Source organism: Thunnus albacares, chromosome 5 (assembly GCF_914725855.1).
Source record: "Thunnus albacares chromosome 5, fThuAlb1.1, whole genome shotgun sequence".
Classification (NCBI taxonomy): domain Eukaryota; kingdom Metazoa; phylum Chordata; class Actinopteri; order Scombriformes; family Scombridae; genus Thunnus; species Thunnus albacares.
Window position 1 is genome coordinate 22,969,530 of NC_058110.1, and position 15,156 is coordinate 22,984,685.

The window sequence follows — 15,156 nt, forward strand, 5'->3', positions numbered from 1 at the left end:
TTGACTTCATGTCGATAAAAGGTTTTTGTTCCCACAGTTGCTATAGATCTATCTTGTTCAGCAGTTTCAATCCATATCAAAACACTCACAAAACACACACTCACATGCCAACAAGAAAATCCACCGAGCTGAAGTGACCGAATCACAGCTGACAAGCATGAAACACAGTAAACTGGTGGTAAGCCAGAAGCTATTGTTTTGTTTTTTATACTGTTACAAGTGTACATTGTTTAAATTGTTTAGGTTTTTTTCTAAAAACTGTTACGGATTATCCAAACTGAAGTAAAAACTGGAAGTGAACATGAAATAAACAGAAATGGTACTACAGTACAGTAACCCCAGACATCATACACAAGCACAAGCAAATATAACATCTGTACTCTGTGTTTGATGTGGACAGAGAGGAAAACACAAAGAGAGACAGATATTTGCAAACAGAAACTCAAGACACTTGAAGATCTTCTTGGACAGCATGGTACTGAATGAACCACATCGCCTGTTTATTGATGATATGCTTGACTGCTTTTCCACTGTGCACAATCCATGTTCAAAACACTCAATGCTGACTCTGCTCACTTACAGTACGACAAGAATGAATTCTGGAGCATAAAAAAGTTGGGGACAGGGGACTTGGCAAGATTTTTATAGCACGGTACATAAATATGAGTGAGTTTACATGCACATAAGAGATCCAATGACGAGTTTTTTTTTTTTTTTTGCTACTTTTGCTTAAAGGCTGGTGCTGATAGGAGAAGGCTACAGAGGGCAAGGCAGAATAAACAGTTTTACAGTACAGTACTTGGTTTTCATCACATCACCAAAGGGAGAGAAGCAGGCAAATGGTCACTATGCTGAGCGAGAGAGAGAGAGAGAGAGAGACAGAGAGAGATAGAGAGAGAGAGAGAGAGAGAGAGAGAGAGAGAGAGAGAGAGAGAGAGAGAGAGACAGAGACAGAGAGAGAGAGGGAGAGAGAGACAGAGAGAGAAATACATGGAAAGGATTTATTTAGTATGTGTACAAGTGGAGATATTGTGGGACTGAACCTGCAGCACAGGGTCAGAATTGAGGCCACGTGATCCCATTCTGGCTATGTACTCTTATCTGGATAAATCACAATAATAAAAGGGTAGAAATGTGGTGGATCAGAGGTCTCGGGTTTGAGACAGGAGGGAATTAATACCAATATCGGAGACAGAAGTATGAAGATAGGGTCTGTAAGTTGGGAGCTGACAGTGGGAGCATCAGGTGGCCAGCCACAAGTGTACACATCTCTGTGTATTTTTAAGTTAAAATGTCTTGTTTTTTTTTTTTTACTTTTCCTTACATCACACTATAGTTTACATACTGTACAATACCCACTCAACTGCCACTGTCCCCAGCGGGGGTTAAGACAACAGAGAGGTGGCGCAGGTTTCTTACACTAACATTCAATACTTAATAAACACGGAAGGTGGCTCACGCTCACACTCACGCAGACACACACACACACATACACACTTTCGCACAAATGGAGAGACAAACACACGAGAGTTAATGCTTCACAACACAGTCGCATAATATACAAGGAAGTTCATCTTTAAAAAAAAGAAAAATCATACAGAAACCTTCTTCAGCTATATTACAAATAAAACATGAGTTCTTTTCAACGCTTCTCTCCAGCTGTGGAAAACACTGAGAGAAAATGAATATCCTAACTCCACATACAGTGGCCGTGGTGCCATAGTCCTTCTTGTTTTTGCATGTGTTCGAGAGAGACAGAGACGAAGAAGTAGCTGTGTGGTCTTGAGGATAAGACTGAAGTGGCATAGGAAGGATTGAGTGGTCCTATCAAAGATTAAAAAAAAAAACAAACAAACAAAAAGTGCCAAGGTAAAGTGAATTCAAGTAATGTGTGCTCTATACACAGGAGAGGGAAAGACGAGGGAGGGATGGGGAGTGAGTCCTGTGGCTCCAACAAGGCCACTACTGGCTCTTCCTGTGTTCAGTCAGGCTCATCGATGCATCTGTGGGTGTGTCTCCACGGGCAGCTTTGGAGAGGATGTCCATCCACTTGGCCTGAAGTTCTGCATCTTGGGCACTTAGGAGCAAAGTTTGCTGGGTGTTACTGAGCCGGAGTGCGTGTTTGACCTCTGACTTCTCGCCTGCCGGTGGCGGTACTGCACTCACCTCGAAACCAGGGATCGGCACCACCCGTGCCCCCTTGGAGTCCTACAGTAATGAGCAAAACAGAATCAGTCAGAACAAATCAGTATTTCATGAGCATTTCATCATGTTTCTCTTGAATAAGCATTATTTTTGAGGAAAGAGGAAATACAATCTAAATACAGCAAATGACAGCTTGTCTCCTCTGTTGCAGGAGAATACATCCCACCAGGAAAGTATAGTAAACCCTGTCCTCCACTCTCCCTTCCCCCTCTTTCTTTCTGCATAATCAGAAAATGCTCTTGCTGCTCCCATTAATCCTAATCTTTGGAATGGCAGCTTTCTGCACTGGGATTGGGATATTAGTCTTGGAAATGAAACCCGGGGAGGTTTTAACAGGCTGACTTCCCTTCTGTGCCATCCGCTATGAATGAGTCTCTGATGAAAAGCTTTCCAAACATGATTGCTTTGGGAATCTTTTTTTTTTAAGCAGTCATTTAAACCACCTGTCACACATATATATATATATACTTGGGACTTTCTGAGCAGATTTATTGCTACATACAGAGCCAATATTTCAAGGAACTACTGTAAATCCAAAGAGGTGCTTCATCTGGTCGGTGCAAACTAAAACCCGGTCGCACAGAGGAGCAGCGTCACCGACAGCAGCAGCTATACCTGACGTCAGATTCAGGACAACCAAATCCTCCTGGCCCAAATCTACAGAGCACAGACAGTGCACAGACAACCTGGCACAGACAGGATTGGATAGATCTGACTTACTCACTCATGTGCCCAGGCACAGGCTACACTGATGTCCTGCTTAAAAAGGAGGAAGCAGACAGACGTATAGGAAAGCGAGACGGGTGTAGCAAGAGGATCAGTAACTGTGCAAGAGGTTACAGAAGCACGCTGGTTATGTAGGGAAACGTGTATGTGCTGAGTTTTGTGGGTCAAAGAAATACATTGTGGAGTAAAAAAAAAAAAGTGACTAAAATATATAATCCCTAAAACTAATGGGAAGGTGGTGTCCAGAGTGTGTGTGTTTAACTCTTACCTGTCCACTGCTCTGTAAGTACAACACTAGTGGCTCAGCCTTGGTGACAGCCACCCACATCTTGGTCCAACTCTTCCCTTTCTCCTGCACTTGCAGGTGGCTGCACAGCACGCAGTTCTCTCCCGATAAAGATGCTTGTCTCTAAAGAGATCCAGTAATATATGGTGAGCACAACCACTGTTATATATAAAACACTAGTGTACAGATGAGACAACAGATATAAATTTTAAAAAAATCACTGTAAGACTACCTGGGAGACCAATGGCCAATGATTTACACACTGCATGACTGACTAAGACCTGAATGTTGAACTGAATATCAATCAATCAAACTTTATTTGTATGGCGCCTCTCGTACAGGGTAGTGTAATTCAAAGTGCTTTACAGATGACTGACAAGCCAATTACATCTTGATTCTTCCTTGTAAATCACTTTGTGCTGTATAAATAAAGTTTATTATTATTACTGTTATAGATTTGAATTAACTTGTCATCGAAACCCATCTGTATCATATGCTGGAGGTTTAAATTTGATGAGCAAATGACAACGCAGATCTTTTCTCCATTACATAACAACAATGTAGGACACGGTGAGATTTGTGCATGGACAGGTGCTCAAGCTCTTGCTGCCCCTTGTATAGTATATAAACCTTGTATGGCCTACGGCTCCCCCATGTGGCTACTAATCTCACCACAGATGAGTTTTTTTTCTCTTGTTGAGACTGATCTGAATGAAGCTGAATCGGAATCCTATGACAATTTCAACAGCATTACATCTAGACGGTATGGTTTTCAGCTTTTCAGTGTAACCAGAGTAGGCTGTACATCCAACCACAATGTCCCAGACAGACAGGCAGGCAGACACACAGACACCTGAGGCAAACTGTTGAGTCAGCGGACACGGCTGGTCCTCCTTAAGCTGAGATCTCATTATTATATAAGTCATCAAAGAGGGATTAGCTGATCTTTCAATATGAATGTGTGCATGTGCGTATGGACGTACAGTATGCATGTATATAATGTGTGTTGGTGTGCACAAGTAATTAGAGTACCAGTCAAAAGTTTAGACGCACTTTCTCATTCAAGGGAAAAGGAAGGAGAGTCTAAAATTTTTGGTACTGTATTTTTCATAACACAGTGACTTTCAGCAGAGATAGTGAACTGGACTTCATAAGTACACCACTGTGTCTTTCAGCTTTTGTTGCCAGCATTGCAGTCTGGCTACTGAACTCTGGTTGACATTGACCACTGGTACACTGGAAGACATGAATCTCATTGGACCAGGGCATAGCAAGGCAGAAACATAAACTATAAACTGTTACACGCATACACTCTGTCTTTCTCGGTGTATGTCTGTTTTTGTTTGTCTCCAAGTGTGTGTCTCACCTCAGGCGCCGCTTTCTTTTTCTGTTCACCAGTACAGAAAGTCTCCAGGCTGACGCTGGCCTCAAAACACTCCGGGCATACTCGACTCGTTTTGTTGTCCAAAGTCTTTGAACACTTTGCACAGATGGCCTGCAGAAGAACAGGGAGAGAAAGAGAGACGGCATTGAGGAGTCACTCAGTCGTCCGCAGTTAACTGTCCGAAAGAAATTTTCCATTTGTTCCCTGACTTCTCTCTCCATCCCTTCATTTCTACATCCCACCAAACAGAGCCCAAATGTCTCTTGTTCCATCTGTGCTCACCGCTCCGCAGGACTTGCAGTGATGTTTGCGCTTGGTGAAATTGAAGCTCTCGTTGCAGCCTTTACACGTCTGCTTTTCTTTGTCCTTTTTCTTGGAACTTTTCTGAAAAAAACAAAACAAAACACATAGAAGTCACGTGTCAAGGTCTTCAGCCTGTTCAGCTGCAGCACAACTGAACCAAAAGGAATGTCTGAGGGCTCGTCCTGCTTCATCCTTTGTTTGTCTGACAGCCTGCCTTCCATTTCTTCTTTCCATTAACAAAGACACAGACAGACACCCACACAGACACACTATCCTTCTCTTAAAAAAAAACACCAACATTTAAATGGAGATGAGACACATTGTGGGATGATGTGTGAAATTCATCTCGTTTTTTATAGAAATAACACGAGAGCTTTTTTATCCTTGTGCAGCAGGATGGTCGATGAGGACAAAACAATCTTTTTCCTATTTACAGATGTGAGAAGCAGATGGATCCATTGTCATTGTCAACCCAGCATCATTATAATCACCACAATCATCCAGTCTGAGTCTATTGTACCTTTCAGGATAACCATGAAAACCTTTTTCACAGCACAAGCACCAAACACATACAGGATACCGAACATTCTTTGTTTTTCATAGATTTCTTTTAAAAAAATATATCAGGATTTTTTAAAAGATGCATTCAAACTTAAATTTTAATTAATTGTCTCACTCATTAATTTATGTCCCCCATGCACCCAAAAGTTAATGTTTTCCTCCTGCAAGATGCAAGTTCACTTATAGAAAATTAAGCAGAAAATGAAGAGAAAAATGAAAATAAGCTGGTGATCATGCGCTAGGGGCTCTGTGAATAAGTTAAAATTGTTAATATACAGAGTGCTTACATTGTAAATAGTTGTTTTCACACAGCCTTTTTAATGTAATATTTAAATTAAACACAAACAGTTTTCTGTTTATTAAATAAAACCCTAAAGCAATGAGCCTTAAGGGAAAAAAACTGGATTAGCAATCAGGCAAAGCAGGCAACTGCTTCGAGGGCCCAGACCCTTTTGGGGGCCTGAAGGCTTCAGTGTCAACTTATGACAATTAGTTTGTGGTAATTTGAGTAATTACAAATTAGTTTGTTAATACTGTGTGCAATATTAAATTATACTTAAGGTGACACCTGCATCATTACATAACCTTGAGGACTCATTTCATAAATGGGCCCTAAATTATAATCAAGTTTTAAGAAAGTCATTATTTCAGTTTATATTGCAATTACATGGTGCACATCCCTATGTAAATGTGTGCTTAATAAAGTTACAAACTAATTACTAATAATTAACTAATAGATACACAATGCACAGACAGTGGGGCAAACTAGGGAGTCATTACAGCTGATTCAGGTTAATCGAGCTCTGCTTAAGGACACCAAACTTCTGACATGAGATGTCCAGACAGTGCTCACACCCTCTAAACCAATACTCCTTCACGTACCACCAGCATGCCGGATGGCACAAAGTATTTATTTTTTTGTATGACAGAATCTCACCCTTTCATGCAGTCTTTCACCATCTGAGTCGATGGATGTGTTACACCAGGGACCCTGAGGATAGAAGAAAACAATCATTGAGCTTCCGTCTGCAGTCAGATATCTCTACCACTAGGTGTCAGAATGGACCTGCTGAATCTGGTTCTCTGGCTTGTGTCAAGTTACGTTTGGCCGAGGTCCAGCTCCAGCAAGCCCAAAGTGGGTCAAAGCAGATCCATAAGAGTTTTGTATACACTTTGACTTGGGCTTTCCCTATTAGGTCATGAGAGAGTTCTGGGAGAAGAGACTCACAGACGCTACGTGTGTGACTGTCATGGTTGGAAAGAAAGAGCTTCTTTATGTGTGTGTTTTGTGTGTAAGACACTGCCACATCCATACATGGAGAGCTATTTAGGCAGACAAAGACCAGACTATGATGAACTTATTTGGTGTACCACTAGCTTCCCATGATTCATAGCATAGGATGACCTGATAATTGACTGATCAATGAACTGATTGATTGAGATTGAGGATGAGGGTGACTGACCGGTGACTCAGGGATATGGTCATCTTCCCGGGAGAAAGAGCTGTTGAAAGCTTTATTGAATGTTTCACTGTTTTGTTTGTGCCGTTCGATGGTGGCCAGGATCACCTGAGAGTCAGAAGAGATTCAGAGGCGAGAGGAGGACAAAGAAACAAAAGAGATGGATTATTGATCAGACACATCAGCATTTGAATGCATTTTTTCTTCTTGTTCTTGTCATGATACCAAAGTACGCTAAACTGCAGAATTACAGCATGATGTGAAAATGTCTGGTCTTATTTTATGTGTCCTACAGAGTGAGCTGCTTAGCTTGAAAGGATTAAATTGAACAAAGTGATAAAAGATAAAGGGAGGTGGAAAGCAGCCTTTACTTTCCCTGCTTGAATGGGAAACAACAAAGAGAGTGGCCTGCTGTGTGGCCTAACCAAACGAATGACAACAGCAATGACATCACAGCTCCAGAGCTCAGGGTCCAGAAACCTGCCCAGCTAGTAATGCATTAAAACCTTATCTTCTCTCTCCAAAATCTTTTGATTGATCTTTATACATTCCACTGTCTGTTAGCTTTCTGGATGCTTCCTCTATTCATTTCAGGCCCTCTCTTACTGTATACTTACATAGAGAACACAGAAAAGCTCCCAAACCCTCTCTGTAATACGCCCACCCCCTATTCCAGCCTGTGAAAATGTTTTAATCAGCTTTACTCTGCTGTAATGGGCTAAATGAGCAATAATGAGGGGCTTTATTAGAGAATATAATTCCCAAACACACTGAATGAGTGTGGAGAGGAAATCTTTTCTAATTCCATTCTCTAATAAAGCAGAACTACCAAAGGCACAGGCCAAAAATGCTGCATTACAGACTAGAGACTGTGTGTGCATATGTGTGTGGGTGTACTGCTATACGCATGTGAGCATGTGTGTGATCCTTGCCTGAATCCAGTCTTCTTTCTCTTCAGCTGTCCTGTAAAGCAAATAAAGAATCATGAAATTTATACCATCTTGACAAAAAATACAGCCCATCACAATTAAATGGTTTCGACTATTCAAATATTAACCTACAATAGTGCGATTAGACCATGAACCAATATTGGAAGTGGAATGTACGGAGGCCCAAAGTGTTCAATATTAACTAAATAAGCAAATAAGTAAATAATAAGTAAATAAGACATGACATAAATAATCATAACCTGAGCTCACAAAACAGCTAGATGGCTGGGTAGCATGTAGAGCCTTGTGAAGATAAGTGAAAAGAGAGGTTAGGTGCTCTACTTGTGTTTATTTACAGCAGTAGCTAGCTGGTTATTTAAGGATTACTTTGGCATTGATGCTAATAGGAGCTAACTAGCTATACAGTATATTTTAACAGTTTAGCTTGGTTGTTGGTAGCATGGTTTGTGAGCTCGGCTTATTACTCTGCATCATAGTAAAGAGTAAGCAAAGTACTTCTAGAGTTACTTCTACAGTGTTTTGATTTTAAAGATGTTTCTTTAAACATGATTCTCTGGTTTCTGTAGCCAACAGGCGCTGTCCACTGTCACAAAAAGTGACATTACGAAACACAACAACACACACACAAAAAAGGGACATGACATAAAAGTGTCACTGATAAAAATGCCATTTGCTATAAATAAAAACAAGCCTTTGAAAAAGGAAGTTTTAAAATAAAAATGCCCATCATTCAATTAATATTAAATATATGCCTAGATAATATTAACAATTCACAATCTAGTGTTTATATATTTTACTTTTATTTATTCATTTATTTATTTATTTCATGTCTTATTTATTTATTTATTTATTTTTTATTGAACACTTTTAGGTTCCAAAGAAATAAACTGCATTTTATATAGTAATGCAAATTCCAGCATTTCAAATTCCAGTTCAGGTTCAAGCTAGCTTTGCTCTGGGGCTTATTCAAATGTTTTTACCTGGCTTGCAGCTCCAGTGAACGCTGCTTGCCGATAATGGCGAACGAGTGAGGAAGGTTCTGCTTCAAATTCTCCTGCACCTGAGGACAAGAAGCAGAGGAAATTTGATTTGCACCTCCAAGAATAAATAAAAAGCTTTGAAAAAAAGACATCAAATAGGATGAGAAGCAGCACTGCACCTCCATGCCAGCAATGTCAATCCTCTCTCTGACGCTGAACTTCTGTCCCATCAGTCTGAGTTTAGGCACACAGTATAGCACCATATTGTTGAACTAGATGGGAGACAAACATACTAGAGATGATGAACAGTACAGATTATAAGGATCTTATGTACACACATCCTCCAGCAGTCTCACCAAGTAGAGGTATCGGTCTTGTGCTGTTCCGTTTTTGGCTGACATCTTCTTGATATGTCCTTCTTTGATGAGCTCATTGGCTGGGTTAACTATATCCTCTTCCCCTCCAAGCCTCTCATAAACCTCCAGCAGTTTGTGCATCTTCTCCTAAAAACATATGGAAACAGGAGGATGGGTAAAGCAGAAGCAGAGAAGACTAAAAAACACTTCTAAAGTGAGAAGACAGATGGAGCTATAAACCAAACTCCACCAGAGGGGGTTATTTTGTTATGAGCTAAGCCTCTCATTCATGGGTTTCCCAGCAAGGCACAAAGCAGGTATTATATTTCTTTATTGATTTATAGACACATTTGCCGGCTTAAGTTATTTCAAGGATGCGAGAAATACAAGTATCTGTCAGACAGAGGAAAGAGATGAGGAAGATGAGTGTTACAAAGAGAGTCAGTCAGGCTTCCGCAAGCTGTGAAACGAAAAGGCAGGAAACTGCAACTTCCTGTCTGTACTACTCAACTTGTTCACTCCCTCAGATGAACACTTGCAATGTTGCTGACTGACAGTACAGCATCAGCAACTCTTTGATTGGGTAACAAATTAGCTAGTTATTATGAAGCTAGACGAGACAGTGTTTACCTAAGGAGGACATGACATGATGATAAAAAGAAAAAAAACAGAGAAGTGTGAAGAAGTGTAGTTTTGAGCAAAGTCTCACCATTTTCCTGATTGCTGCATTGGAGTGATTAGCTGCAGTAGAGATTAACTCCAGTGCCTCTGTAATACACATACACAAATACAAATGTAAGCATGTTAGCATCCAGAATAAAGCATAAAAAACACAAGATCATGTCTGATTAAAACTGGCTTTCATTATACTCAAACAGCAGACTGCCATAAACCAATATCTGTCCCATTAACACACTCATATGTAATATGTTGGTTACTCACTGGAAAATAAGAATTGTCAGGGGTCTCACGCAAACCATGTTAAACTAATTTAACAGGATCAAACGTCAAACATTCACAATCTTAACATTAAACACACAGTGTGCATTAGGCTGGCTTTTGGCCAGTAGACAGCCCAGTACTAATGCCTTTGAGCACCTGAGTCAGCCATCTTAATCATGGCCTACATAAACAGAAGAGACACACAGCCGGGGGGGAAATGAGGCCAAAACCAGTGTGATAAACTGCTGTTCAAATGAAGTGGATGAGAGAAACCCTCCCATGGATTCAAAACAACACAGAGGGAAGAGAACATACAGAGCACTAAGACCAGTTTGACGCATTAGGGTGAAAATTACTCATCTTACAAGCATCATACTAACAACTGTACAACAAAAGCCACTGGAGCTGCTGAACGTCCTGCCATCATCTCCACAACATTAAATTATTCCATTTAGGTCATTTATGATGCTATGGTATGGTTGTCTCCATACAACACAAGAGCTGTATATATCTTTTAGCATTCAGATGTTGCAGTAGTGTCAGAGAGTCAGTTCTTGTAGCAAGGTTCTCTAAAATCTAATCATAGTATCATGTAGGCTAAATTTCATCAACTGGCTCCCAAACCAGGCTTTAGCTGGTTCCGACTTGCAGCCTCCAAGTATTGCGTCACTTTTAGCTGAATGGCAGCTTTCACAACATTTGCTCATACATTTAGACCATTGCTTTTTATCTTAGTGAGGTCATTGCCATTTTGACACTTTTCATGCTATTAATTTTAACATAGATAATGACCTACTTATTAAACAAGACAAACCGCATTTTGCAACAAAATCTTTGAGTAAATGCAAATGGTGAGACATGAAAAGAATAATGTTGCACATTTCATGGTGGAGGAATGAATAGTTTTACTTTCAGTGGTTATTTCAGTCACACGCAACAGTTTTGAGTCACAAAAACCATGAACTCTGTATCATGCAACGTACAGCACTGTGAGCGGACTGTTTTCTTACACCTCTCGTTTATTTGGGTGGACTCACACCCATAATTATCCACGCTGTACCACATGCTTGTCTGTGTGTGTGTGTGTGTGTGTGTGTTTGCATGTGTCTGTGCATTAAGTGGGTTATGTGTCTCACTCTCAGCATCTTTTCGGTCGAGAGCGTCATCAGGCAGTTTCTTCAGGTAGTCTTTGAGCAAAAGCTCATAGCGAGGAATCCTTTGGACTGGCTCCAGCATGTGGTGCTGCAACGTGAGGTTTCCACACACATCCTGTTTCTGTTGGTTTTGAAAAACAAAAACAAACATTTAAATTGACTAATTGTAAAAACAGTTGCACACTGTGGAGCAAAATAAAATAATCATTTTGAGCATTTTTTTTGCCTCAGTTTGATAGCCGGCAGTGGAGAGGTGACAGGAAATGAAGGGAGAGAGAAGTGGTGTATGACATGCAACAAGGGTTCACAGCTGGACACAAACCAGAGATGTTGCAGTTCATGGTTAGTGTCTTAACCCCTAGGCCACCATGGTGACCCAAAGAAGATTTTAATCTGCATCTGAAACCAGATCTGCACCCAGGTCACACAAGTATCATGTCATACATGTGACTGTTATTTTCCAGTGCATGCAGCTGTGCACGAGTAAATAGCCAAAATGGACAAAAACATCTTATCTTGGAATGTTAAGAAATTCTTCTTCTTCACTTGTTCTGTGGGCTGACTTTTTGTCAAGTTTAACTGGAATTTGACATGTAATTTTTTAAAAATATCCTGCAAACTAAAATACAAACAGACAACCAAACTAACTGAAACTGAAAGGACTGAAAATATAACTGCAGTGTAGGAGGGAACCAAGCAGGAGACACCAACATAAATAAACCTACCTGTATATTCTGGACGACACTTTTGAACTGTGAAGACCGCTGCGTCCAGGTGTTCACCAAGTCCATGGCACGGTCAAAGTTCTTCACATATTCCCCATACATCTTCATGAATGGAGCCAGTTTCTGGAGGATGTCTCCAATACGAGGGTTGGAGTCCCTACAGCAAACACAACAGACAAACAGAAGGTTTTCTGAGTTCATCCTTGCACTCATCTAAGGGCCAAAAATCTGAAGTGCTTCTTTCTTCCAGAACTTCACTCCAATTTAACAAATTATTATGAGAGTGTTGTTTTAGCGTGTGGTGTTTCTTTTCTGTCTTTCTTATGTCATGTACAGTATTTTGTTTTATTTTATATGATAGTATTTCTTAATTTTCAGGTAATATTTTTTATAAGTATTTATTTCAGATTATTGTTGCTTTTACTTGCTGTAAGGCTATTTTAAATAAATTTCACAGGCAAGTCCAGCTTGTCAGTGTTTTTATTTTATCTCATGGCAAGAAGCTAGCTATTTAAAAAGTACATCTTACAAGCTTTTATTGATATCTGAATAAACCTTTCCCTTTAAGTCACTTGGTTAAGTAAAAACATAGTCAGTTTTATAGATGCAATACTATTTTGGGGTTTCAGCTTAGGTAGAAAATCCCAAAAGCCTGCTGGGAGAATAGATCTCCTTAAATTTTCCAATTTAGACAGTGAGGTTGGTAATTAATTCTTTAGTTGATACAATTACATCTTTTCAACTGATACTTCACAAACACGGATTTACATTTTAAAACCAACAAAGACTATATTACCATAGATACAAGACAGGAGGCATTGAAGTCATTCTTCATAAGTTAGAAACAAGTGGAGACTGATAGAAGATGAGACTTATCTCAAGAATATTCATGGGGGATTGCACAAATTAATCCTCCTTATGAACTTTCTTTGTTAGACGCACTTGTCTGACTCTCTGTGTGGAAGTCCCTTGGTTGTGTGTAACAGTTTTTAAGTCTTTTTATCTGAGCCAGAAAATAATTACACAGAAAATAATGTGAGGGGAACCATTATGTGACAGATGATTTCCCTGAATTCGGCTCTCTAGAGGAGTCATTATCTACCGAGGGTGGCTGACGTTGGCACTATTACACACACTGGAGGTAAATTTCCTGCTTACTGTGAAAAAAAAGACTTAAATGCCCTCATTCTGTAACCCTGACACACATACACATAACCTAGCAACACTGAAAACCTGACAATAACGCACCCCATTGCCACCCAGCTGGCTGAGTTCAACAGCCAACACCAACGGTCTAACTGACCACAACTGAGCCAAACCATGTCTACAATAACGTCACACTAATGCTTTAGGAAAGTCATTGAACTGCTGAATGTTTATTCCTCACCATTCTCCAGTAATGCGTGTCTTGAGTTCAGGGAGCAGGAACTTATCATGGAAGCAGTAGATAGAGGAGATGTTGGAGAAGATCCCAGTAATGACTTCCTGAGGGATTCCAGCCTCTGTGAGCTTAGTGCAAAATACCTGCAGAGAAAACACGCGACATATATACAAAAACTGATGCAACTGTTTTTTCAAAAAAAAAAAACCCTAAAATATGGCTTCTATTCAAGGAGCAGGTGTGTAAACATAAAAAGAAACATTTCTATGTTGTTTATCTTCACAAAAATATTGATTTATCTCCAGATTTGGCATCTTAAGTGTGACCAGCAGCTAGATGTGAGTCAACTAAATGAATTAACAAATTAAAACATACAATGTGTCATAACTCCTGTGATAAATGGCTTCACCCATCAGTGCCATAACCCTTTGCTTCCCTTCCAGCCACAACAATGGATGGGCACGACTATTTCTATGGAAACCGGTGTCGTGTGAAAGTAGAGTAACAAAAACAGGAAGTTGACTGAGAAGGTTCTCTGCCCTCAGTAGCACATAAACCATAGCTGTTCTGTAATAGGGCAGCCGTGCATCTCTGATACCACATGAGCGAAAGAGGAAGAAGACTCAACCACTAGGAGTAAATTCTTCTCACAAACATGCATGAAAATAATATATTAGGAGATGAAAAAAAAAAAAACACCACCTCACACACTTAACACCTCTAAAAACAAAACAAAAAAACAACCCAGCAGAATAAAGGAGGAGGTCACAACGTCTGACAGTAAAGGAAATGTGAATCAGATTCTTAAGCATAGTAAGGGGAGTTTTAAACTGATGTTGCATGGGTGTAACTTTAAACTTTCATCTCAATTCAACTCAGTACAACTTTATCAATCTCTGTAAAGGCACTCGTATGCAGCAGCTTGTCACCCAGATCAACAGATAGAGTACACGTGCAGTTGATACACATGGTTGATAGAAAAGAAAGGAAAAAACAGTGTTAATCAAAGCTAAAAACAAGGGAAAGGCTATAAACTTAGAAAGAGTGGAATTGTTAAAAAAATACTTCAATAAATAACTAATACCTAAACAGCAATCTAAAAGATACACACAGTAATGTCTCCCAAGGTTCTTCATTCCAGTCCACCAGAGCTAAACTGTTCCAGTAAAGTGGAGCCTACACCCATCAGCTTAACTTACTTAAATGGCACAATGTGATCCTTTTGTTAGTAGGTTTTAATACAAAAATGTAACATGATATAACCTGATGAAGTGCTAAAACTTTACTGCGTATCATTTATCTTAACAATGATGTTTGTGGATTGTTCATGTGACATTTGTGGTCCTACTGACCCCCCCCCCCCAAGCACCACAAGATTCACAACGATCGGATGGACTGACATGAAATTTGGTCCTGACATTCATGTCCCCCTCAGGATGAATTATAATAATAACAACTTTGATGAACTCTTACTGTTCATCTAGCGCCATCATCAGGTCAAAATTTAAAATCTTCCAAGACTTTTTATGACTGAATACTTGCAAATCTAACGACATTCCCATCAGCCTCAGCTGTACTAATTCTAACTAGAATGTTAACATGCTAACATGCTAAACTAAGATGGTGAACAGGGCAAATATTGTAATTACTTATCATCAGCATGTTAACATTGTCATTGTGAGCATGTTTGCATGTTAGCATTTAGCTCAAATGCTAACATGCAAAGGTGGTGCTTAAGTACAG

The 15,156-nt window shown here is 39.8% G+C and overlaps 1 protein-coding gene across 1 annotated transcript in view; it reads right to left on the minus strand.

Moving 5' to 3' along the window:
* Positions 1-456: 456 nt before the first annotated feature.
* Positions 457-15,156, minus strand: part of fgd (faciogenital dysplasia) — a 54,733-nt gene continuing 40,033 nt past the window's right edge. Inside the window, exons 6-19 of the mRNA XM_044352141.1 lie at positions 13,420-13,556; positions 12,033-12,189; positions 11,290-11,428; positions 9,921-9,979; positions 9,212-9,358; positions 9,035-9,127; positions 8,856-8,935; positions 7,858-7,888; positions 6,929-7,033; positions 6,403-6,456; positions 4,884-4,985; positions 4,584-4,712; positions 3,200-3,340; positions 457-2,208 (exon numbers count right to left, since the gene is read on the minus strand). Of these exons, the coding sequence (XP_044208076.1) occupies positions 1,963-2,208; positions 3,200-3,340; positions 4,584-4,712; positions 4,884-4,985; positions 6,403-6,456; positions 6,929-7,033; positions 7,858-7,888; positions 8,856-8,935; positions 9,035-9,127; positions 9,212-9,358; positions 9,921-9,979; positions 11,290-11,428; positions 12,033-12,189; positions 13,420-13,556 (1,620 nt within the window). The 3' untranslated portion in view covers positions 457-1,962. The remainder of the gene's footprint in view (positions 2,209-3,199; positions 3,341-4,583; positions 4,713-4,883; positions 4,986-6,402; positions 6,457-6,928; positions 7,034-7,857; positions 7,889-8,855; positions 8,936-9,034; positions 9,128-9,211; positions 9,359-9,920; positions 9,980-11,289; positions 11,429-12,032; positions 12,190-13,419; positions 13,557-15,156) is intronic.